Raw genomic sequence first — 26,490 nt, forward strand, 5'->3', positions numbered from 1 at the left:
GGATTACTGCAACTCGCTGTTGGCTGGGCTCCCTGCCTGTGCCATTAAACCCCTACAACTCATCCAGAATGCCGCAGCCCGTCTGGTGTTCAACCTTCCCAAGTTCTCTCACGTCACCCCCCTCCTCCGCACACTCCACTGGCTTCCAGTTGAAGCTCGCATCCGTTACAAGACCATGGTGCTTGCCTATGGAGCAGTGAGGGGAACGGCACCTCCGTACCTTCAGGCTCTGATCAGTCCCTACACCCAAACGAGGGCATTGCGTTCATCCACCTCTGGCCTGCTGGCTCCCCTTCCTCTGCGGAAGCATAGTTCCCGCTCAGCCCAGTCAAAACTGTTCGCTGCTCTGGCACCCCAATGGTGGAACAAGCTCCCTCACGACGCCAGGACAGCGGAGTCACTCACCACCTTCCGGAGACATTTGAAACCCCACCTCTTTAAGGAATACCTGGGATAGGATGAAGTAATCCTTCTACCCCCCCGCCCCCCCCAAAAAAATAAATAAATAAATAAATAAAATAAAATAAATAAAATATTGTAAAGTGGTTAACCCACTGGCTATAGGGTGAATGCACCAATTTGTAAGTCGCTCTGGATAAGAGCGTCTGCTAAATGACTTAAATGTAAAATGTAAATATACTGTAGCATTTAGTGCTAGACAAGAGAATATATGGATGCTTAGAATTAATAAATTGTTTTATTCAATCACTTGAATGCCATTCTCAACTATGTGCTTTAAAATATAAATTTAATACATTGGGAGATTAAATCAAATTCAATCAAATAAAATTGTATTTGTCTCACACACAGTGTACAGAATGTATAAAAGGTGCAGTGAAATGCTTGAGTGCTAGGCTGGCTCCCTCAATATTATTATTACATGTAATGATGAACTCGTCTGTTGGCTACGTCATCTCTCCTCATTCACCTGGTTAAAAGTACAGAACTGTCTGCTTTTGGTCAAATATGGCAGATACACACCTGGTTTCAGTTCTGTTTGCTTTCAGGACAGTACATGTAACCCAATACAATGTGATTGTGCAGGCTATTCTGAAACCCTTTCCCCCATCCAGTTTTCTATGGGCTCATTGTAATGAATGATTTACCCCTTTGCCCTGACATTGGCAGGATGTTTTTACACAATGAAGTGCATCCTCCATTTTGCCTTTTAAAAAGGAAACTGTTCTGATAAGTGTGACTCATGTTGCAATGTCCTACATCTGTCAAATATGAATCATTCCCCTTCTGCTGGTACCCTGCTGTGGTTGCCAGATGATTAGTTCGCTAAAGTTGTTGTTTTTAATTAGGCTATGCAACACGTTTCATTTCATTTCGCAGTATTTCATGCACCATAACCGTCCCCCAGAGGGTATGGTAGCATATTTCACATTTTAGTATGAATCCCACAAATGTGTAAAGCTCTAAATCAAAACATTACCTTGGACCTTAGTTATATAAGAAGTACTGACAACATAAACATTATGGAAAGTGGTAAAATATTTATTTCAAGAAATGAACATACAATAATTATTATAATAATAATACTAATACTATCGTGTTATATCTTTTGACATATTTATTTATCCCCCCCCTACAGAATACAGAATGAAATATAAGATAGAAAATGAAAAAACATGTTCCTATAAGTTAAAAATGAACAATGGTGACCCTGGCCATGACCCCACTCCCTGCGGGTGTCTCAGGAGGAGTTGGGATATGCAAGAAACACATTTCCATTACACATTTGTACAAGAAACACCCACAGGAGACAAATATAAGCACCCCCAAATTATTATTATCATGCCTTTCCCTAACCTTAACCCAAACATTAACCTCAGTCAAACAATATCTAAACTTAACCTAACCCTCGTTCCTAAACCTAACCTTAACCTCAATTAATTTTTAGCGCTATGACTAAATTCTGTTTTTCTTCTGCCGGTCGAATATCCACTTCCTAGTTTTATACATTGGGACGAACTTCAGCATAGTTTTTAATGACCCCTGAGAAGCGAATGACTTTGACCTCTTTGGTTTTGGCCTTGAAGTCCTGCCACAGGTACTCTGGAGACAACACCTTGCTGGGCTTGTTGTAGAGCAGATACCTGTTGAGGTGGCTCTCCTCCTGCCAGGCTGCCTCGATGGAATTCCCCGCATCCACCTCAAACCGGTTCCGACATACCTTTGTTAGTGTGTACACATCCTCCACGAACCCTCCGATCATAGCCCCACCATAGTAGTAGTCACCCTCATCCATGGGGATGTAGGCCGTCGAGGCTGGACGCCGTTCGTACGGGAAGCGGTCACGGGTCTGCTCGTAGTAGCCTGGGTGTATCACAGCAACCAGCCTTCCAAGAGACTCGGCCCCCCAGCGAGAGTGGAACTTGCTGTCCACGTCCAGACAGAAGATGTAGTCGGCCTCCCTGCTGATCTGACGTTCGATGGTGGTCTGGATGATCTCCATCCTTCGGGCTGATATCTCCTGCCAGCGGTTTGAACCTGGGACCTGGATCACACTCAAATGTCTCCCCTGAGTCAGGTTCACTGAAGGAACATCGTGTGGACGATCAGTGAAAACATAGTAGCGCACGTTGAAGCCGACCATGAAGTGCTTCTCCGCTGTCTCCAGAAAATCTTGGAGAAAGCTGACGTATCTGTCAGTATTTAAAAACATACATAACATAAGGATTAATAAGTGCCTTGCTCAAGGACACAACGGCAGTAGTTCGCAGCTGAGATTTTGATGCCAGCAACCCTCTGTAATTGATGGAGCAGCAGGTAGCCTAGCGGTTAAGAGCTTTGGGCCAGTAACGGAAAGGTCACTGAGCCAAGGTGGAAACATCTGCTGTTCTGCCCTTGAGCAAAGCAGTTAACCCCCAACAACAACTGCTCCCTGTGCGCCGATGATGTCATTAAGGCAGCAGCCCCCGCACCTCTCTCATTCAGAAGGGTTGGGTTAAATGTGGAAGACACACTTCAGTTGAATGCATTCAGTTGTGCAACTGACTAGGTATTCCCTTAACTGCATCATCATTTGCATAAGACATTATACCACTTTCTGACCAGTATACAGTCTAGCAGATAATACATGAAGTAGTACAATTATTCACGTGTTCCAAGGCATGTATCATGAACTCATTATATTTTATTACATCAGGTACTTATGTCCTTATAGTTGCAGTGTTGCAAAAGTATTGATAGTTCAATTTCCCTTTTGAATATTTGTCAAAAGTTGTACTCACTTTCCAACGGCAAACACTGTGGTTGCTATGGTGAGGTTCATGGGCTTGAATATATTGTCGACGAGCACAGGGTCAAAGGTGCCTTCCCAGACGATGGGCGCCAACCATGGGGTCACTGCCACCACATCAGTACGTCTAGAGAAACAGAACAAGGTCCAGCCTGACTGTGTTGTACTGACCAGAGCCATGATATGACCTCAATATTTCACTATTGTACTGGCAATTAAAGGACCTTTGTTTCAAGGTGTGGTATATTAGGCTACACTTCCCCACACTGATGTGTCAGACACTAACAGTATAGTTTGTCAGCTAATATGTCTTTAACGTAAGATAAAAATGCTGCTTACCCCACCAAGACACTGGGCTGCTTGTACAATAGCCTGGGAGAACAAAATGTAGTTAATTACTTAATTATAATGAAGAGATGGGCTGATGTTGGTCGTATTAGATAGACCTGTAATAGTTGTACTACTACAGAACATATACACGAATAGAACTACTGCCCCAACCACCATGCTATAAACTAAACACATACAGTATCCCATCAACAATTCATGCAAGGCAATAAAAGATGACGCTGATGTACAATGCTATGACATAAAAGGACCACTATTTTGATTGATTGTCAGTGCTTTTTCAGAAGATTTTTGTTAGGATTGATGTGATAGCATGATACCATACTGCTGTGGTGAATGATGGTAGAGTAAAATACAGATACACACTTTTCAGGAGAGATCATGTTCCGTTCTCTGCTCCTGAACATGGGCTTACTCAGGCTGTATGAATAGAAGAACATAGAAAAAATAAAACAAAAACTAGAAACTGTACTTTTTCATGAAGAAAAATTGTGTGACTCGCTTCAGCTGTCCAGAAGTATTTTTATGTTAGCGGAAGGAGTTTAGAAGTTTAAATTGTTAGAGGCTAGTATAGACAATTTGAGGCTAGTGTAGTAGTGACTGTATTATAAATAGTAGTGGGATAGTGGCTATTAGTGCAGGGATTCCCAAACCTTTTTGGCCCACGACCCCATGTGAAAACAATTATGTAATTAACTGCCAATTTTTACTTTTTATTTGGGACTATGGCAGTCAATTGAAAAACATTCTAACATTATTTCTTCTCAACTCACCATCACATGCTTTTAATGTGGAGCTATGACACTCAATTGCAAATTAGTCTGACATAATGTCTCTTATCTCACCACGACTAATGTGTGCTTGATGCATGTCACGTCGGAGCTTCTCAAAGTCAGGGGGCGTGGTCAACAGTACGCACCTCATTCCTGCTGTCACATCCAACCTGGATCGATATTTGGTTTTAATGCAGACGAGAGCACTGAATCCAGCTTCACACAGATAAGAGCTGGCGAAGGGTACCATGAGTTTTAATGCTCAGAAGAAGACGGCAGGGTATTCCATTTGAGTCAGGAACCAAAACTCCTTCATAGTGACCCGTGAATGCGTTGTCTGCAACATTCGGTCATATGACAGCTAGAACAGCTGTTCGATTTCACTTACCGGCACGTTAACTGAGCCAGGATCACTATCAAACAGACTGGGAAGTAGGTCCAAAAGTGCTTTTCCAAGCGGGTCCGATGTCGCCCGAGTTCTCTCGGAGGTCACCAAGGGCTGTTGAGTCGTCTCCTCCGGAGCCCATGCAACTGGGCAGGGCTAGATTGTCTCCTGCTGAGTGCTTACGCAGACTAAACACCCAGAGCTGTATGTTTTGTGGAGCTATGGGACATTTTTAATCTACCTGCCCATTAAAAAACCAGGCTAATCAAGTAGGTACTAGTACGCTGGTGAGCCGTACGGGGAGTTTCCCATCTTCCATTTCTCATACCCCTCTCCATGCTACCCTGTTGTGGGGTGACTGGTCCAATCTCTCATTGACTCTAGGGCCGACGAGAGCTTTATGGACGCTACCCTGGTGTCGGAGCTGGGAATCCCCACACAACCCCTCTCCATTCCCATGGACATCAGAGCGTTGGATGGGCGCTATATTGGCAGAGTCACCTACACTACGTTTCACATTAACCTGAGAGTGTCAGGTAATCCCAGTGAGTCTATACAGTACCTGCCCATTGAATCCTCGCATGCACCCGTGGTTTTGGGATTTTCCTGGCTCCAGAGGCACAATCTCTGATCGACTGGGCTACTGGTTCTATCCTGGGTTGGCACCCGTTTTGCCATGCACATTGCCTGAAGTCGGCGTTGCCTGACCCGGGACGTCTTCCTGCGGGCTTGGGAAAAGCCCCGGACTGCTCTGCCATTCCTGCGGAGTACCAGGACCTCCGGGAGGTTTTCAGCAAGGCTCGTGCCACCTCGCTTCCTCCGCATCGGCCCTATGACTGCGCCATCAACCTTCTCCCGGGCACTACACCTCCTCGGGGGCGGCATTATTCACTGTCAGGTCCAGAGACCAAGGCGATGGAGACGTATATTGATGACTCCCTGGCTGCAGGGGGTATCCGTCCTTCTGCCTCCCCCGCCGGCGCAGGGTTCTTCTTTGTGGAGAAGAATGGCAAAACCCTGCGTCCGTGTATCGACTACCGGGGCCTGAATGACATCACAATTAAAAAACGTTATCCGCTTCCACTCATCGCCTCGGCTTTCAAGCTTCTCCAGGAGGCTACCATCTTCTCCAAGTTGGACCTCCGGAACGCCTACCATCTGGTACGGATACTGGAAGGGGATGAGTGGAAGACCGCCTTTAACATGGGTAGTGGGCACTACGAATACCTGGTGATGCCGTTCGGACTGACCAACGCTCCTGCTGTGTTCCAGGCCCTGGTAAAAACAACTTTCTCCGGGACATCTTGAACCGGTTCGTATTCGTCTACTTTGATGACAACCTCATGTTTTCCCACTCGGCTCAAGAACATGTCCTCCATGTCAGACAAGTCCTCCAGCTTCTCCCGGAGAACCAGCTGTTCGTCAAAGCGGGAAAATGCGAATTTCATCGCTCCACCATCTCCTTCCTTGGATACGTCATAGCTGCAGGCAACATACAAATGGATCCTGAAAAGGTGAGAGCGGTGGTGGATTGGCCGCAACCCACCTCCAGAGTGCAGCTGCAACGCCTCCTGGGGTTCGCCTATTTCTACCGCCGGTTCATCCGGGGCTACAGCCCCCCCTGTCAGCGCTCATCTCTCACAAGTTCCCGTTTACGTGGTCTCCAGCAGCAGACCAGGCGTTCTTAGACCTCAAGCACCAATACACTACCGCCCCCATCCTAATCCATCCAGATCCGTCCCAGGAATGCTGTGCCTCACGGACAATGTTATCTATCGCCCCCTCTAACCAGTGCCTCCACTCCTCCAATGCTATCTTCACCACAAGTAGTTCCCGGTTACCCATGTTGTAATTCCTTTCCGTGGGGTTGAGACGATGGGAAAGGAATCTTCTGTTGCCCCGTATCCTCCGTATACATCCCACTTTTCATGTGTCTAGGATTAAACCTATGTCTCACAGCCTTATCTCCTGTCTCCTGTTGATTCGGTCACTCATCTGTAGAACGTTTTTGTTTTTCCCCTGCATGCTTGATTTCAGTTTGTTCAGTTTCCCAAATATATCTGATACATAGGCAAGGAGACACATTTTATTTTTATTAAACAAAGTCAATCAAGTCCATTGTGAATGACAACAGTTCCTTTCTCAATGCGAAACATCTTTCCAACACTCCCCCTCGATAAGCATCAAGTCTCAATGTGAAATAGAACATTGTCATGCTCTGATCCCATATCTCCACATAGTTTTGCGAACAGGCGTGCGCGCAGTGGATGTGATTTGATGTAGTTTACAATCGAAGTTACCTGCTGCAGTACACTAAAGTATGTGGACACCCCTTCAAATGAGTGGATTCAGCTATTTCAGCCACACCCGTTGCTGACAGGTGTATAAAATCGAGTACACAGCCATGCAATCTCCAAAGACAAACATTGGCAGTAGAATGGCCTTACTGAAGAGCTCAGTGAATTGCAACGTGGCACCGTCATAGGATGCCACCTTTCCAACAAGTCAGTTCGTAAAATGTCTGCCCGGCTAGAGCTGCCCGGTCAATTGTAAGTGCTGTTATTGTGAAGTGGAAAAGTCTAGGAGCAACGACGGCTCAGCTGCAAAGTGGTAGGCCACACAAGCTCACAGAACAGGACCGCTGAGTGCTGAAGCGCGTAAAAATCGACTGTCCTCGGTTGCAACACTCACTATTGAGTTCCAAACTGCCTCTGGGATCAACATCAGCACAAGACCTGTTCCTCGGGAGCTTCATGAAATGGGTTTCCATGGCCGAGCAGCATCGGCTTGAGTGGTGTAAAACTTGCCACCATTGGACTCTGGAGTATTGGAAAACGCGTTCTCTGGAGTGATGAATCACGCTTCACCATCTGGCAGTCCGACTGACGAATCTGGGTTCGGTAGATGACATTCTAGACGATTCTGTGCTTCCAACTTTGTAGCAACAATTTGGGGAAGGCCTGTTTCAGCATGACAATGCCCCCGTGCACAAAGCGAGGTCCATACAGACATGGTTTGTCGAGATCGGTGTGGAAGAACTTGACTGGCCTGCACAGAGCCCTGACCTCAACCCCATCAAACACCTTTGGGATGAATTGGAATGCCAACTGCGAGCCAGGCCTAATCGCCCAACATCAGTGCCCAACCTCCCTAATGCTCTTGTGGCTGAATGGAAGCAAGTCCCCGCAGCAATGTTCCAACATCTAGGGTAAAGCCTTCCCAGAAGAGTGGAGGCAGTTATAGCAGCAAAGGGGCGACCAACTCCATATTAATGCCCATTATTTTGAAAAGAGATGTTCGACGAGCAGGAGTTTAGTGAGTCCTCCAGATCAGAGGCAGTAGGGATAACCATGGATGTTCTCTTGATAAGTGCATGAATTGGACAATTTTCCTGTCCTGTTAAGCATAAAAAATGTAACTAACACTTTTGTGTGTCAGGGAAAATGTATGGAGTAAAAAGTACATTATTTTCTTTAGGAATGTAGTGAAGTAAAAGTAAAAGTTGTCCAAAATATAAATAGCAAAGTACAGATACCCCAAAAAACTAGTTAAGTAGTACTTTAAAGTATTTACTTTTAAAAGCCTATACTTTTACAATGGGTTCACCGTGGTTCTGTGTAGCCTAGTTATGCTAACATATTTGATTCCAGTGTATTGCAGTCAATTTCATCTTTAACTTCTTTGAATTTTGTCTGAGTTTGTTGACAAAACAGACCATAGGACGACTTTTCACACAGAGATGTGGGTCTGTGAAAACTATGCAATTATTTTGGAGACAGATTTATATCAGTGAATGTCATCTATTAATTTACTGTTATAGTATTTCTAAGTAGCAGTCAATGCAGCCAATGCGGCAAATATAAAACAGCTGATTGTTGAGTTGTGGCTGTCAATGAACAGCAGGCAGCAGCTAGAAGGTATTTGGGCAATATTTCAAAATACAATTGCGAGAAAAATCTGTGTGAATAGGTGAGTGCCACTGGAAAGTTGGTGTACTATAATTTCCTCTTCATATTGTAGGCCTAAGATCTGTGTACCCACTCTTTTCATTGGCCTATGCTATTTGTTGCATTTAAGACATGTGTCGTTCGTTTTATTGATCTCAGTATGTAATTGTCAGAGTAGCTTGTTATTTTGATCATTTGTGTGATATGAAAAAATATGATTTTAATGTCTCCGGTTATGTAAAATGACGTAGAATTGCAGGAAATGATTTTAGAAAAGGCCCTTTTTTTCCTTGGGCCCACAAACCCCTCAGCTCTTGGTCTTCAGGACTGAGCCTCGTTATGAATGTTATGAAACTCTGAACGCCCTAGCAGCCATATCAGCCAGGGAAACTAATTGTTCTCACTTCATGATAGAACATTCAGATTTTTCTGCCTGTCTATGGCGCTCTTTAACTGAACTGTTAGGATTTTCTTGTGATCAAAACAAAACAACTTATTTTGCTAAAATAGAGATATAATTAAGTTGTTTTCTGCCTGAGTGTGGAGCTGTTTACCGCAATTTTATGGATTATATTGTGACAGAACAAAACTACCAAAATCCTAACATCCTAACTTTAAAAGTACCATCCTACCTTTAAAGTACCAAGTACCATGACGTGTTGGGGGAATTTCTCAGTTTATCTCAACTAACCTGGTACTCTTCTGGTCCTCATCAATTGGGATATCTCTGTTGGAAACAATGAAACCATAAAATATCGTTCCCCCTTAAATTCAAGCCTCAAACCAAACCCTGTTAATATGAATCAGACAATATTGTGACTTTCATGTTCCATGTCACATTATAGCGTCATTAGGCTGTAATAGATTAACAGAACTTGATCTTACCTGTTGAGCCTTTCAGAGAAGAAGTTGAAGTAGACATACCTTTGGGGAGGCAGGAGAGAATCAGTTCAAGTCTGTCATGAAAATATTTTGGGTATTTTTACACTTACAAAATGTGTTGCTGGCACTGCCTTTCTTCGACATTTTGATTTGTTACTTTTATTTTAAACATAATTCATACACTTACGCAAGTACACAATGCAAGGACGCAATTACATTCGCAAGATGGCAATCCTACGTAGTTTCGTGGAGTTACAAAATACGGGGTAGCACACATTTGCGTATCTTATTGTATTATGTAGGGTGTAAATTAGGCTTTACATTATTGTCATGACTCCCTGAATGAGGATTAAAGGCTTCACATCGGCTTGGCTATTGGCCGACAACAACCAGACCCTCTTACCCACGATCTTGACGCCTCTGGCCCTCTAGTATGGTGAAAGGAATGCCTTTGTTTCAGATACTTTTTGCCTCCCAAAAACTTCAACATCCAACAATGAACATTGGGACAATATATTTCAACATTTAAGTGGGACCATCATGTTATTCTCTTCAAACCATTGTCTACTATACTGCTCTCATCACCCCACAGGGGATCATCGACACGGCTGATTAGCCGTCCTCAGAAGACCACTTCCAGAACGAGTGAAAGTAAACAGACAACTAAGAAGAAGGACATTGTGACCTCTTGCGGACAATCAGAGCCTTACATCTAAGGCCCATCCAAAAGAGAAGGCCCAAGACCCCTTTCCACGAAGGCCTGGGTCCAACAGAGATACACGACGAAGACCTTCAACACGTAAATACATGCATTACTTCTTACCCAAAAGGGCTGGCAGTTCGGGGCAAGGTATTAGGAATACTGTGAGAGTAGTTCCCAAATGTATCCAAGTGCTTCTCTTCCTCTCTCGCTTCCTCTCTCTCTTTAACTTGCCATCTGTTGTAACAAGTGTCATATTGTGTTAATCCGCTAGGAACCCATTTTCATTGTATTAAGTTCTAATCCCTAACCTATACGTGTATGTGTTTGTATCTTGTGTTATCATTTTAATTAGTTAGTAAATTAATAATTAAATCAATTTGTGTGGTACGGAATGATCAGTAAGACCCAGGTTCGTGCAGACATAAAGAGTCTACGACTTTCAGAATGAGACTGATATGAGGTAAATTATTAATAAATGACTGTTAAATGATAAGAGATATCTAGATATCTTTAGAGTTAATTCGGGAAACAGTAACTAATTAAACAACCTTTCCCGTGGTGCCCTAAATTCCTAATGAGTTAATTGTTGCATGATTAATTTAATCTAGTAACAATTAAACATAGTAGGTAATGATTCGATAAATAATAGTCATCACAATAATGAAAGTCACGTCACGACACTATCCTTACATTACCTTGGATGTGGTGTTGCCAAAGCCACATTCATGCTGCATGTCTATGTGCAGCTATTAACATACCGTGAATACCATAGTACCCTCAAACTCAACTCTAGACCTCGAAGATAGTCCCACTGCATTTTTTCTTTGTTCCCCTCTAATCAGGGACTAATTTAGACCTGTGACACCAGGTGTGTGCAATTAATTATAAGGTAGAACAGAAAACCATCATGCTCCGGACCTCGTAGTGTAAGAGTTGAGTACCCCTGCTATCTAGTAGTATATAAAAGTAGGCAAGATATTGAAAGTATACAGGAACTTTTCAACTAAACCATATTAATCATAATGTTGCACACTTGAATAATGCAACACATTTTTTAAGGTTGACACTTTTTAGCTTTTAACTAACAGAAATGCTGTACTAATAATAATGGCATGTGGTTTCAGAGAGCCATTGTCTTTATTCAATACCACTCAGAGAGGGGTATGTGGTGTGGAAGTGTCCCAAGATACCTAGTTGATGTATTCAATAGTTTGATTTAATCTTGAGAAGTTAAATGACTGTTTAGTTCGTCCTTCCCTCAACCCAGCAACAGAACCTAGTTATTTGTTTGTTTTGTTTGTTAAATCATTGTGTAACCTTGGTTTTCCTTTTTGACCAGGCTCAAAAGAAAGCCTCAGTCATTCAGTTTCCATTGACTATTGTGGAGGAGAAAAAACAATTGCGAATTGGGATTCAATATGTTGCCCCTCAGCCCAAACTAAGAACCTGTTTGTGACGTGTGTTAGGCTCCCTGTGCTCTTGTTAGTACCTACCTAGTATGTAGATCTTACCGTGAAATGCTTACTTACAAGCCCTTAACCAACAATGCAGTTCAAGAAATAGAGTTAAGAAAATATTTACTAAATAAACTAAAGTAAAAAATATATAATCAAAAAGTAACACAAGAAAATTACATAACAATAACGAGGCTATATACAGGGGGTACCGGTACCGAGTCAATGTTTGGGGGTACAGGTTAGTCAAGGTAATTTGTACATGTAGTTAGGGGTAAAGTGACTATGCATAGAAAATAAACAGTGTGTAGCAGCAGTATAAAAACAAAGGGGGGGGGGTCAATGTAAATAGTTTGGGTGGCGCTCCGGTACCACTTGCCGTGCGGTAGCATAGAGAACAGTCTATGACTGGAGTCTTTGACACATTTTTGGGCCTTCCTCTGACACCGCCTAGTGTATAGGTCCTGGATGGCAGGAAGCTTGTCCCCAGTGATGTACTGGGCCGTACGCAGTACCCTCTGTAGCGCCTTTCGGTCAGATGCCATGCAGTTGCCATACCAGGCGGTGATGCAACCGGTCAGGATGCTCTCGATGGTGCAGCTGTATAACCTTTTGAGGATCTGGGGACCCATGCCAAATCTTTTCAGTCTCCTGAGGGGAAAAAGGTGTTGTCGTGCCCTCTTCACAACTGTCTTGGTGTGTTTGGACCATGATAGTTTGTTGGTGATGTGGACACCAATGAACTTGAAACTCTCGACCCGCTCCACTACAGCCCCGTTGATGTTATTGGGGGCCTGTTCGGCCCTCCTTTTCCTATAGTCCACGATCAGCTCCTTTGTCTTGCTCACCTTGAGGGAGAGGTTGTTGTCCTGGCACCACACTGCCAAGTCTCTGACCTCCTCCCTATAGGTTGGCTCATCGTTGTCGGTGATCAGGCCTACCACTGTTGTGTCGTCAGCAAACTTAATGATGGTGTTGGAGTCGTGCTTGGCCAAACAGTCGTGGGTGAACAGAGAGTACAGGAGGGGACTAAGCACGCACCCCTGAGGGGCCCCAGTGTTGAGGATCGGCGTGGCAGATGTGTTGTTGCCTACCCTTACCACCTGGGGGCAGCCCGTCAGGAAGTCCAGGATCCAGTTGCAGAGGGAGGTGTTTAGTCCCAGGGTCCTTAGCTTAGTGATGAGCTTTGTGGGTACTATGGTGTTGAACACTGAGCTGTAGTCAATGAACAGCATTCTCACATAGGTGCTATTTTTGTCCAGGTGGGAAAGGGCAGTGTGGAGTGCGATTGAGATTGCGTCATCTGTGGATCTTTTGGCGCGGTATGTGATTTGGACTGGGTCTAGGGTTTCCTGCATGATGGTGTTGATGTGAGCCATGACCAGCCTTTCAAAGCACTTCATGGCTACCGATGTGAGTGCTACGGGGCGGTAATCATTTAGGCAGGTTACCTTCTCTTTCTTGGGCACAGGGACTATAGTGGTCTGTTTGAAACATGTAGGTATTACAGACTCGGTCAGGGAGAGGTTGAAAATGTCAGTGAAGACACTTGCCAGTTGGTCCGCGCCTGCTTTGAGTATACGTCCTGGTAATCCGTCTGGCCCCACGGCTTTGTGAATGTTGACCTGTTTAAAGGTCTTGCTCACATCGGCTATGGAGAGCTTGATCACACAGTCGTCCGGAACAGCTTGTGCTCTCATGAATGCTTCAGTGTTGCCTGCCTTGAAGCGAGCATAAAAGGCATTTAGCTCGTCTGGTAGGCTTGCGTCACTGGGCAGCTCGTGGCTGGGTTTCCCTTTGTAGTCCGCAATAGTTTGCAAGCCGGTGTAGTAGGATTCAATCTTAGTCCTGTATTGACGCTTTGCCTGTTTGATGGTTCGTCTGAGGGCATAGTGGGATTTCTTATAAGTGTCTGGATTAGTGTCCCGCTCCTTGAAAGCGGCAGCTCTAGCCTTTAGCTCGGTGCGGATTTTGCCTGTAATCCATGGCTTCTGCTTGGGATATATACATACGGTCACTGTGGGGACGACATCCTCGATGCACTTATTGATGATGCCAGTGACTGAGGTGGTATACTCCTCAATGCCATTGGATTTATCCTGGAACATATTCCAGTCTGTGCTAGCAAAACAGTCTTGTAGCGTAGCATCCGCGTAAGCAGGAATCAGGAGGATAGAATTATGGTCAGATTTGCCAAATGGAGGGTGAGGGAGAGCTTTGTATGTGTCTCTGTGTGTGGAGTAAAGGTGGTCTAGACTTTTTTTCCCCTCTGGTTGCACATGTGACATGCTGGTAGAAATGAGGTAAAACGAATTTAAGTTTGCCTGCATTAAAGTCCCCGGCCACTAGGAGCGCCGCTTCTGGATGAGCATTTTCTTGTTTGCTTATGCCTTCTGCAGCTCGTTGAGTGCGGTTTTAGTTGCCAGCATCGGTTTGTGGTGGTAAATAGACGGCTACGAATAATATAGATGAAAACTTTTTTGGTAGATAGTGTGGTCTACAGCTTATCATGAGGTATTCTACCTCAGGCGAGCAACACCTCAAGACTTCATTAATATTAGACATTGCGCACCCGCTGTTATTGACAAATAGACACACACCCCCGCCCCTCGTCTTACCAGACGTAGCTGCTCTGTCCTGCCGATGCACGGAAAACCCAGCCAGCTCTATATTATATATTGTCGTCGGTCAACCACGTCTCTGTGAAACATAAGATATTACAGTTTTAATGTCCCGTTGGTAGGATAGTCCAGTTGATTTCCCAATGATTGCATGTTGGCCAATAATATGGAGGGAAGTGGTGATATCAGATATGATCTGTATGGCTTGCATGGTCTGTTTGCAATGAGATCGTTGAGATGGTTTGTAACTCAGCAACAGAAGCCACAGTGAATTTTACTTTACCTAACTGACAGCTGTCAGTAAGTTATTGTAAAATGCACAGCAACATAATAGACAGTAACTGCTAGTTAGTTACTTGCAACTAGCTGGCATTAACTTACTGTGTCTGATTACAAGATAGCTTAACATTAGTTGACAATTGCTAAGCATTCTTTGTGGTGAGCATAGCCACAGTAAGTTAGTGCAGCAAGCGGACAGTAAATTATTCAAAATACTCTAATGTCAAAGTGGAATATATATATTTATTATAGTATTATATATTTACTATTATAGTAAAAAGAAAAACCCTTCAATGAGTAGGTGTGTCCAAACTTTTGACTGGTACTGTATATATATATATATTTAAAGATGAATAAAAATGTGATAACTAAAATATAGTCGTTGCATAAATATTTAGCCCCTTTTTTCAGGCAAGCCTAAATTTGTTCAGGAGTAAAATTTGGCTTAACAAATCACAATAAGTTACATGGACTCACTCATCGTAAAATAATAGGTGTTGACATTAATTTTTAATGACTAACCCTTCCTGTGTCCCCCATACATACAACATCTGTAACGTCCCTCGGTCAAGTATTACAGAACATTTCAAGCACAGGTTCAACTACATGGCACCAAATAGGGGTGAAGAACCCTCTGGTTGCAGGATTCTGTCATCTGTCCCTATTGGGGAACCCTTTTGGGTGCCACGTAGAACCCTTTGATTTGTCCCTGTAGGGGAACCCTTTTGAGTTCCATTTAGAACCCTCTCATGAAGAACCCTCTGATTCCAGGTAGAACCTATGACAGGTTCTACAGTTACAGTGCATTCGGAAAGTTTTCAGACCCCTTGACTTTTTCCACATTATGTTACGTTACAGCCTTATTCTAAAATGGATTAAATATTTTTTTCCCTCATCAATCTACACACAATACCCCATAATGACAAAGCAAAAACAAATTTTGCTAATTTATAAAAGATAAAAAACTGAAATATCACATTTACATAAGTATTCAGACCCTTTACTCAGTACTTTGTTGAAACACCTTTGGCAGAGATTACAGCCTCGAGTCTTCTTGGGTATGACGCTACAAGCTTGGCACACCTGCATTTGGGGAGTTTCTCCCATTTTTCTCTGCAGATCCTCTCAAGCTCTGTCAGGTTGGATGGGGAGCGTTGCTGCACAGCTATTTTCAGGTCTCTCCAGAGATATTCGATCAGGTTCAAGTCCGGGCTCTGGCTGGTTCACTGAAGGACATTCAGAGACTTGTCCCGAAGCCACTACTGCGTTGTCTTGGCTGTGTGCTTAGGGTCGTTGTCCTTTTGGAAGGTGAACCTTAGCCCCAGTCTGAGGTCCTGAGCACTCTGGAGCAGGTTTTCATTAAGGATCTCTCTGTACTTTGCTCCGATCCTCTTCATCTTTGCCTCGATCCTGACTAGTCTCCCAGTCCCTGCCGCTGAAAAACATCCCCACAGTGTGATGCTGCCACCACCATGCTTCACCGTAGGGATGGTGCCAGGTTTCCTCCAGACGTGACACTTGGTATTAAGGCCAAAGAGTTCAATCTTGTATTCATCAGACAAGAGGATCTTGTTTTTCATGGTCTGAGAGTCTATAGGTGCCTTTTGGCAAACTCCAAGTGGGCTGTCATGTGCCTTTTACTGAGGAGTGGCTTCCGTCTGACCACTCTACCATAAAGGCCTGATTGGTGGAGTGCTGCAAAGATGGTTGTTCTTCTGGAAGGTTCTCCCCTCTCCACAGAGGAACTCTAGAGCTCTGTCAGAGTGGCCATCGGGTTCTTGGTCACCTCCCTGACCAAGGCCCTTCTCCCCGATTGCTCAGTTTGGCCGGGCAGCCAGCTCTACGAAGAGTCTTGGTGGTTCCAAACTTCTTCCATTTAAGAATGATGGAGGCCACTGTGTTCTTGAGGATTTTCAATGCTGCAGAAATGTTTTGGTAACCTTCCCCAGATCTGTGCCTCGACAAAAATCCTGTCTCGGCGCTCTACAGACAATTCCTTCGACCTCATGGCTTGGTTTTTGCTCTGACATGCACTGTCAACTTTGGGACCTTATATAGACAGGTGTGTGCCTTTCCAAATCATGTCCAATCAATTGAATTTACCACAGGAGGCCTCCAATCAAGTTGTAGAAACATCTCAAGGATGATCAATGGAAACAGGATGCACCTGAGCTCAATTTCGAGTCTCATGGAAAAGGGTCTAAATACTTATGTTAATACGTTGTTTATTTTTTTTAGAAATGTGCAAAAATTTATAAAAACCTGTTTTCACTTTGTCATTATGGGGTGTTGTGTGTAGATTGCTGAGGATTTTTTTTTATTGAATACATTTTAGAATAAGGCTATAACGTAACAAAATGTGGAAAAAGTCAAGGTGTCTGAATATTTTCTGAAGGGACTGTATGTATTGGGGTAAGGTGACTAGGCAACAGGATATAAGATAAACAGAGTGGCATTAGCTTGTATGTGAGTGGGTGTGTGAGGGCCGCCCACCAAAACTCACGGACCAGGCAAGGAGGGCATTAATCAGAGAGGCAACAAAGAGACCAAAGATAACCCTGAAGGAGCTGCAAAGCTCCACAGCGGAGATTGGAGAATCTGTCCATAGGACCACTTTAAGCCGTACACTCCACAGAGCTGGGTTTTACGGAAGAGTGGCCAGAAAAAAGCCATTGCTTAAGGAAAAAATAAGCAAACACGTTTGGTGTTCGCCAAAAGGCATGCGGGAGACTCCCCAAACATATGGAAGAAGGTGCTCTGGTCAGATGAGACTAAAATTGAGCTTTTTGGCCATCAAGGACAACGCTAGAGAACACCATCCCCACAGTGAAGCATGGTGGTGGCAGCATCATGCTGTGGGGAAACTGGTCAGAATTGAATGAATGATGGATGGCACTAAATACAGGGAAATTCTTGAGGGAAACCTGTTTCAGTCTTCCAGAGACTTGAGAATGGGACAGAGGTTCACCTTCCAGCAGCACAATGACCCTAAGCCTACTGCTAAAGCCACACTCGAGTGGTTTAAGGGGAAACATTTAAATGTCTTGGAATGGCCTATTCAAAGCCCAGACCTCAATCCAATTGAGAATCTGTGGTATGACTTAAAGATTGCTGTAGACCAGCGGAACCCATCCAACTTGAAGGAGCTGGAGCAGTTTTGTCTTGAAGAATGGGCAAAAATCCCAGTGGCTAGATGTGCCAAGTTTATAGAGACATACCCCAAGAGACTTGCAGCTGTAATTGCTGCAAAAGGTGTCTCTACAAAGTATTGACTTTGGGGGGGTGAACGTTCAAGTTCTGTTTTTTTGTCTTATTTCTTGTTTGTTTCACCAGAAAAAATATTTGTTTTTCTTCAAAGTGGTAAGCATGTTGTGTAAATCAAATGATACAAACCCCCAAAAAATCAATTTTAATTCCAGGTTGTAAGGAAAGAAAATAGGAAAAATGCCAAGGTGGGTGAATACTTTCGCAAGCCACTGTATGTGTGAGTGAGAAGATGATGGCTTGAGTGTTTGTTTGAGTGTGTAGGGCCCTGTGAGTGTGCATACAGAAAATAAAAATAAAAGGTCAATAAGGATACAAGGTTAACTCAGATAGTCCGTGTAGCTAAATTAATGTAACATGGGGATGCAACATTTCAACATGTGAAACCATAAAACTAAAAATATGACATTTCACATGTGAAATCATGTGAACCATGTGTTTTTGGAATACTTCACATTTGTGAAATCATGTGCAAGTGAAATTTCACATGTGAAATCATGGTGCCAACGTGTTTTTGGCACACTTCACATAAGATATAGAGGGGATTCGATTTTCTGGCTTCGGTTGCCCGGTGGGAGGAGTTTGCACCGGGTGAAAAATGAATGCATTCGTTTTTTTAACCGGGCTGCCTCCCGGCGTGAGCTAGGTGACCCGTTCAAAGCCCACGGCTTCGGTGAAAACACAGAGTTCTGTTTTCACATGCAAAAGTGATTGCTTTTGATACAAACGCTTTAGCACCCATCCCAATTAAAACTAGTTTGAAAATCCAAATATATATTTTATAGAGAACAGATGTTGTATGTTTTATCAAGTGTAAGTAGTTCTGATTAGTAATTTTAAGTGGTCATGTCTTAATGTTTAACATTGTTTTTAGAAATATACTTTTCTTTCTTCAAACATGCATACAACATACACTATATATACACTATATATACAAAAGTATGTGGACACCCCTTCAAATTAGTGGATTCGGTTATTTCAGCCACACCCGTTGCTGACAGGTGGATACAATCGAGCACACAACCATGCAATCTCCATAGATTACTGAAGAGCTCAGTGACTTTCAACGTGGCACCGTCATAGGATGCCACCTTTCCAACAAGTCAGTTCGTCAACTTCTGCTCTGCTAGAGCTGCCCCGGTCAAGTGTATGTGCTGTTATTGTGAAGTGGTAACGTCTAGGAGCAACAATGGCTCAGCCGCAAAGTGGTAGGCCACACAAGCTCACAGAATGGGACCGCCGGGTGCTGAAGCACATAGCACGTAAAAATTGTCTGTCCTCAGTTGCAACACTCACTACCGAGTTCCAAACTGCCTCTGGAAGCAACGTCAGCCCAAGCCGTTCATCAGGAGCTTCATGAAATGGGTTTCCATGGCCACAGAGCCCTGACCTCAACCCCATTGAACACCTTTAGGATGAATTGGAATGCCGACTTCGAGCCAGGCCTAATCGCCCAACAGCAGTGCCCGACCTCACTAATGCTCTTGTGGCTGAATGGAAGTCCCCGCAGTAATATTCCAACATCTAGGGTAAAGCCTTCTCAGAAGAGTAGAGGCTGTTATAGCAGCAAAGGGGAACCAACTCCATACTAATGCCCATGATTTTGCAATAAGATGTTCGATGAGCAGGTGTCCACATACTTTTGGTCATGTAGTGTATATTCAATGTAAGGTATAATCATTACTGCACTTTGAAATGTAGGTGGGAGCAATGTGCTGGCAGAGACTCATTAGAATATTTGGGGGCATGGTCTAAAATATGTTGTATTTGTGCCAATTTGTGTAGCAGTCTAACTGGTTTTATAATTATGTTGTTGAAGATTGAGCACCTGCAGCTCTTTGTCAAATGCTCTTACAAAGATTGCAGAACTGGTAGTGTTAAAAGTGGTGCTAACATTCAACCATTTAAACTGTTACAACACTTCCACTGACTATTGGCACAAATACACACAATTCTGTAACTTGTTGTTATTTACTGTACTTTCACTGCAACCAGTAGCCTATAGTTTACCTTAAAATTACAGGAACTTTTTAACAGTGTCGCATTTCATAGCATAAAATAAAACATGGTGGAGAAGGAAAGAACAGGATGGTTATTCACAACCGTCACAGCATTAAATAACCCTACCTGAAAAATTCTTACACATATCACCCTCACACCCTTTTTGAAAATTATTATGTCTTATGAATAAGTTACTCATCACAACAGACATAACAGTCCCCTCCCTCTTCAAGTAGTTATGTCATGATAATGGACTTTTATTTTGAAAAAGACTTATGAATGATATTGAATAAATGTGTTATGAAGGTTGTTGTGCATGATAATGCAGTACTCATAAAGGTGGTTTCATAAACTATATAGTCGTAAACTGGTTTCATAAACTAAGTAGATTCAGTAAATGTCTTATGTATACCCCCTTCAAGATTATATAATATGTGCATACAACACAAAATCAATACAATTATATTATTGCTGCATAAGGTGAAGAAGTTGCCTAATATATTGGCTACAGTTAACGCTACTATTATCATATATTTAAAAAAGAAAAAAGAAAGAGAAGATAAATACATTTTAGGCTGATATCTTTCAACACCAAATATTGAAAGTTCCCTCAAAATATTGAAAGTTCCCCTGTTCAAATAAACCTACCATTAAAATTATAGACTGATCATTTCTTTGTCAGTGGGCAAACATACAAAATCAGCAGGGGATCAAATTCTTTTTTCCCTCACTGTATTATCATATATTTAACAAAGAAAAAATTAAGAGATGAGAAATACCAAATATTGAAAGTTCCCTCTAATTTAGTTAGGCACTGAGCTAATTTCAGGTCTGCTGAGCACAAACTTTAAACGTTGTGAAAATTATGTGCATCTTCCAGCTCTTGTTTACTGTGAACACTGAGACTGTACCCGCTTTAAGTTACAGTTTGAACAGTGGCCAAGTAGGCTACTGTGGCTATTCGATCATAATGTAGACCTACCAGAGTGGCCTACCATCAAAAGCAATGGAGGAAATGCATTTAAACATGGAAATAGCTATTCTATCATTCAGCCTACAGTAGCAGTCAATGTGTTGTGTTTAATGTAGGTCTACATTCCATGAGTCTTTTGAAAAAAACATGCAGGGCTTGACATTAACCTGTTTATCCACTTGACCTTCAGACAAGGAGGTGACTGAACATGTTTTTGTGTTGTTTGAGGCAAAACCCACTTTAAAAAATAAAATGTATTATTATTCCCATACCATTATTACAGAGAATCAGACAAGTTATGCTACCGTCTGCCTATTGGCTACTTAGCGTATTCAAGCCTGTCTCAAAATACAACATTGCCCCTTTAAGACAAAAAAGAAAGCGCTTTACCTGACTCACTTTTCAAATATGTCTAGAAATGTACATGTTTTGTGGTCTTCTAGGAAGCAATCACTCCCCTATTGCTGACTACATCTGTATTGCTTGCTGTTTGAGGTTTTAGGCTGGGTTTCTGTATAAGCACTTTGTGACATCTGCTGATGTAAAAATTGCTTTCTAAAACAGAAAATGGATCATTCAATGGAGATCAAATCAACAAAGAGGTAAAAATATGTAGGCTATAAGAATATGTTGAAGGCTAGCTGTATTGGGTGCAGATGACTGAACTGTTCACTTTTGTGTCTGCAGGTATACAAAGGAGGAGGCATACTGTACAAAGGTATGTCAATTGGTATTGGTATGTTATGCAGATCACATTTCCCATCCACCTCCCTTACCTCTTCAATGAATATCCCATAGGCCTCTACATTATGGACAAGGTATGTGTATGAAAACCATTATCAAAACAGTTTTTTTCATTCACATTTACCACAAAAGCCAAGGTATGAATACTGTTGTGTGCTTGTTTTGTTAATCATCTGTATAATTAAAATGTTTTGGATTCACAGACTTCACCCTCCCTACACCTCTGATGAATATAACAGGAAACCTGTTCGATCACAATGCACTCAAAATCATTCTGGCTATGGATACGGAGAATATCAACACATTAACATCAACATGCCAGAGGATATACACTTGGGCTCTGCTGGGAGTGTACCTCATATTTAGATTTTTTAATTCTGCTTTGCCACTAAAATCATAATAAATGCTGACAACTAAAATATTGTGTTATTGTTCTTATTGTCATGCGTATTATTAATAATAATAATAATAATAGGGGAGGGGGGGTAGTTAAAAAATGACCCCCAAAAGGTTATTCAAAGTGTTCTTCGAGGATCCATTAAAAGGAGTTGTTTGAAGGACCCTTTTAAAGGGTTCTTCAAATAACTTATAGGGGTTCCCCCACAGTTTCAATTTGAAGAATCCCTAATGGATACTCCAGGAACCTTTTCTTTTTAGAGTGTAGTGGCAAAGCAGAATAAAACAATCTAAATATGAGGTGCACTCCCAGCCCCAAGTCCAATAGCTATATCCTCTGGCGTGTTGATGTTGATGTCCTCTGTAGACTATCCATAGCCAGAATGATTTTGCAATGCGTGGTAATCGAACAGGTTTCTTGTTATGTTCATCAGTTGTGTAGGGAGGGTGAAGTCTGGGAATACAAACAATATATAATTATACAGATGATTAACAAAACGTGCACAGGACAGTATTCATATCTTGGTGTTTGTGTAAAAATTATATGAATTAAAAAACGGTTCACTTTTGACAACGGTTTTCAACGGTCCTGGTTGACAACGGTTTTCGTGGTCCTCTGTAGCTCAGCTGGTAGAGCACGGCGCTTGTAACGCCAAGGTAGTGGGTTCGATCCCGGGACCACCCATACACAAAAATGTATGCACGCATGACTGTAAGTCGCTTTGGATAAAAGCGTCTGCTAAATGGCATATTATTATTATTATTATACACATACAGTACCTTGCCCATAATGAAGAGGCCTCTGGGATCTTCATTGAAAAGGCAGGGGAGGAGGAAGATGGCTGCTGTGACTGAGTTGTATAAGGTTTTAGAGAAACAATTCATTCAAATTAATTGTAGATGATACATGTGATCTGCATAACATTATGAGACAAACCAATACCAATTGTACATACCTTTGTGAGCCTCCTCGTCAGTATACCTGCAGACACACACAAATAAGTGAGCAGTTCAGTCATTTGCGCCCAATGCAGCTATAGCCTAACATATTCTTACGTCTTTGATGATTCATATCCATTGAACTGTGTCCATTTTCTGTTAAAGGGAGAAAGTGTAAAATTACACAGCCATTTGCACAAATATGAAAACAATATCAATTTAGATCATAAAGTGAGAAACCATACCTTAAATTGAGGAGATCTGTCAATTTTTCAGTTAAATGCCTGCACCTGCTGTCGTCTCAAATTCAAATAGAAATATCTCAGTTGGGTCGCATCTCTGGCAACCTAACCAATAGAATGAACTGACAGCCAGCTTGGCTAGATGTGTTGGGACTAGACTTATATTTTCATTGAGGGATGAAATAGTAGCCTATGAATACATTTTTCAAAATAACGTTTTTTATTTAATTGGTAACCAGTTTTAGAAAAGCAATTGTACCCTCAAGGTTGTGCAAAATAACTTTTTTAGCACGGCTGTGGTGATCTACAGTACTCGGCTCCGCCTCGTACCTATGACCGCAGCACAGACGTGCTAAAAAAGTAGTTTAGCACGCCCTCTCGTGTACAATTGCTGTCTCCCGAGTGGCGCAGTGGTCTAAGGCACTGCATCGCAGTGCTAGCTGTGCCACTAGAGATCCTGGTTCGAATCCAGGCTCTGTCGTAGCCGGCCGTGACTGGGAGACCCATGGGGTGGCGCACAATTGGCCCAGGTTAGGGGAGGGAATGGCCGGCAGGGATGTTGGTAGAGCATGGTGTTTGCGACGCCAGGGTTGTGGGTTCGATTCCCACGGGGGGCCAGTATGAAATAAAAAAATTATGTATGCACTCACTATCTGTAAGTCGCTCTGGATAAGAGCGTCTGCTAAATGACTAAAATGTAAATTATGGCATTGTTGAATACTTGTTTCTGATTGGCTTGAAGGGCATTCTAGAGTGTGCATTATTTCCTTATAACGCACAGTATATCAGCACAGTAGAATTCAATGGCTATAGGTCATTCTTACAAGTTCTATGTTTGAGCTGCTTTTGAAAGCAAAAGTCGCATTGAAAACATTATTGGCATTGTTGAATTCCATTTTCATAATAGCAAGCTAGGACTGATGGTTTGGTTAGCTAAAGTACTGTAGCTATCTAGTAAACTTGCTACCTACTTCAGTGGATGTTGAACACATTTCTACCTGCAAATGAACACATTTCGAGCGGCAAATGTGTTAAATTATAGCCATGGTATAAAAGGGATAATCAACTCGGGGCTCTATGCGTTCTCTGGAAAATCATGCAACTCCGTGGAAGGTTAGTTCCACTCCGCTAACGCGCCGTAGAACACACCTTCCATGTCGTTAATGATTTTCCATAGAACGCATAGCCCCTCGTTGATTATTCCTTACATAACCTATCATTTCAGTTTTCAAGAGGTATGTTATACCTTTACGCTTGGTTAAATCTAATTTCTTAAATCCATCCAACCCTTAACAGATTAGAACATACTTACATTCAAGAAATATCAAAACAATTACATCTCACTTCTACAATCTAATATGGAAATATATCACAAAAGCCCCTAATTTAATCCCAGAAAAAAAAAGAAACTGGAAGTCATGTCAAAATGGTTTACATACCCCAGAAGCAAGAATATTCCAACAATGAGAAGCAGAACATATGACTTGACATTTGAAGTAAAACGCATTGTTCCTCCAATAGTGTCACCAAAATATTTAGTTGATCCTATTAGTACTGGTTACAAGTATGATAGTAGATAAATCTATCACCAGTAAAATATGTTTGATATCAGTTTAAACTGGTGTGACGGGCAAAATGTGTGTGTGTGTGTATGTATTTTGTGTAGCCGGTTATAAGGGAGGAGCTTCCTCTTCGGCTGACTGCCAAATCACCCCCTTCCGCTCACCCCCTCATTTGCATATTCATGCATGCCTCAACCATATGCACAAGTGTCCCAAAGCTGAGGGAGTGAAAATGATGGAGGGTGTAGGGGCTAATTAGACCCTCCGATAGCCAGTTTGACGAGTCGGCTACACTGCAGGCTTCAGAGCGAAGTGGTATAGATGTGGAAAAGAGGTCAATGGAACTGACTTTATGCATAGTGACTTTAACTCTACCCACATGTACATATTACTTCAACTACCTCAACTAGCCGGTGCCCCCGCACATTGACTCTGCACCGGTACCCCCCTGTATACACAGTGGGGAAAAAAGGTATTTAGTCAGCCACCAATTGTGCAAGTTCTCCCACTTAAAAAGATGAGAGAGGCCTGTAATTTTCATCATAGGTACACGTCAACTATGACAGACAAATTGAGAAAGAAAAATCCAGAAAATCACTTTGTAGGATTTTTAATGAATTTATTAGCAAATTATGGTGGAAAATAAGTATTTGGTCACCTACAAACAAGCAAGATTTCTGGCTCTCACAGACCTGTAACTTCTTCTTTAAGAGGCTCCTCTGTCCTCCACTCGTTACCTGTATTAATGGCACCTGTTTGAACTTGTTATCAGTATAAAAGATACCTGTCCACAACCTCAAACAGTCACACTCCAAACTCCACTATGGCCAATACCAAAGAGCTGTCAAAGGACACCAGAAACAAAATTGTAGACCTGCAACAGGCTGGGAAGACTGAATCTGCAATAGGTAAGCAGCTTGGTTTGAAGAAATCAACTGTGGGAGCAATTATTAGGAAATGGAAGATATACAAGACCACTGATAATCTCCCTCGATCTGGGGCTCCACGCAAGATCTCACCCCGTGGGGTCAAAATGATCACAAGAACGGTGAGCAAAAATCCCAGAACCACACGGGGGGACCTAGTGAATGACCTGCAGAGAGCTGGGACCAAAGTAACAAAGCCTACCATCAGTAACACACTATGCCGCCAGGGACTCAAATCCTGCAGTGCCAGACGTGTCCCCCTGCTTAAGCCAGTACATGTCCAGGCCCGTCTGAAGTTTGCTAGAGTGCATTTGGATGATCCAGAAGAGGATTGGGAGAATGTCATATGGTCAGATGAAACCAAAATAGAACTTTTTGGTAAAAACTCAACTCGTCGTGTTTGGAGGACAAAGAATGCTGAGTTGCATCCAAAGAACACCATACCTACTGTGAAGCATGGGGGTGGAAACATCATGCTTTGGGGCTGTTTTTCTGCAAAGGGACCAGGATGACTGATCTGTGTAAAGGAAAGCATGAATGGGGCCATGTATCGTGAGATTTTGAGTGAAAACCTCCTTCCATCAGTAAGGGCATTGAAGATGAAACGTGGCTGGGTCTTTCAGCATGACAATGATCCCAAACACACCGCCCGGGCAACGAAGGAGTGGCTTCGTAAGAAGCATTTCAAGGTCCTGGAGTGGCCTAGCCAGTCTCCAGATCTCAACCCCATAGGAAATCTTTGGAGGGAGTTGAAAGTCTGTGTTGCCCAGCGACAGCCCCAAAACATCACTGCTCTAGAGGAGA

At 42.7% G+C, this 26,490-nt stretch overlaps 1 protein-coding gene across 2 annotated transcripts; it reads right to left on the minus strand.

The window, feature by feature from the left end:
• Positions 1 to 1,526: 1,526 nt before the first annotated feature.
• On the minus strand, positions 1,527 to 24,853 carry LOC121551456 (globoside alpha-1,3-N-acetylgalactosaminyltransferase 1-like). Of its 2 annotated transcripts, XM_041864124.1 has the most exons (8): positions 24,638 to 24,719; positions 14,358 to 14,439; positions 9,586 to 9,624; positions 9,392 to 9,427; positions 3,962 to 4,015; positions 3,587 to 3,619; positions 3,240 to 3,374; positions 1,527 to 2,651 (listed from the first exon to the last, which is right to left on the minus strand). In XM_041864124.1, exons 5-8 carry the CDS (start codon positions 4,000 to 4,002, stop codon positions 1,961 to 1,963), a joined length of 900 nt encoding a protein of 299 aa, XP_041720058.1. In that variant the 5' UTR covers positions 4,003 to 4,015; positions 9,392 to 9,427; positions 9,586 to 9,624; positions 14,358 to 14,439; positions 24,638 to 24,719; the 3' UTR covers positions 1,527 to 1,960. The 2 variants fall into 2 exon arrangements, with proteins under 2 accessions (XP_041720058.1, XP_041720057.1); XM_041864123.2 differs by lacking the exon at positions 14,358 to 14,439 and having other exon boundaries at positions 24,638 to 24,853.
• Between the last annotated feature and the right edge of the window lie 1,637 nt (positions 24,854 to 26,490).

The sequence above is a fragment of the Coregonus clupeaformis genome, chromosome 35, assembly GCF_020615455.1.
Source record: "Coregonus clupeaformis isolate EN_2021a chromosome 35, ASM2061545v1, whole genome shotgun sequence".
NCBI lineage: Eukaryota > Metazoa > Chordata > Actinopteri > Salmoniformes > Salmonidae > Coregonus > Coregonus clupeaformis.

Bases quoted from the DNA above. Each gene is read 5' to 3' on its own strand.
- LOC121551456 (XM_041864123.2), bottom strand. From the start codon at position 24,705: ATGCGTTTTACTTCAAATGTCAAGTCATATGTTCTGCTTCTCATTGTT. The intron at 4,016-9,391 runs GTTAGTTGAGAT...CTATTCATACAG, and splicing joins GAGGACCAGAAGAGTACCAG to CCTGAGTAAGCCCATGTTCA. The intron at 3,375-3,586 runs GTAAGCAGCATT...CTGTTTCTCTAG, and splicing joins CAGCCCAGTGTCTTGGTGGG to ACGTACTGATGTGGTGGCAG.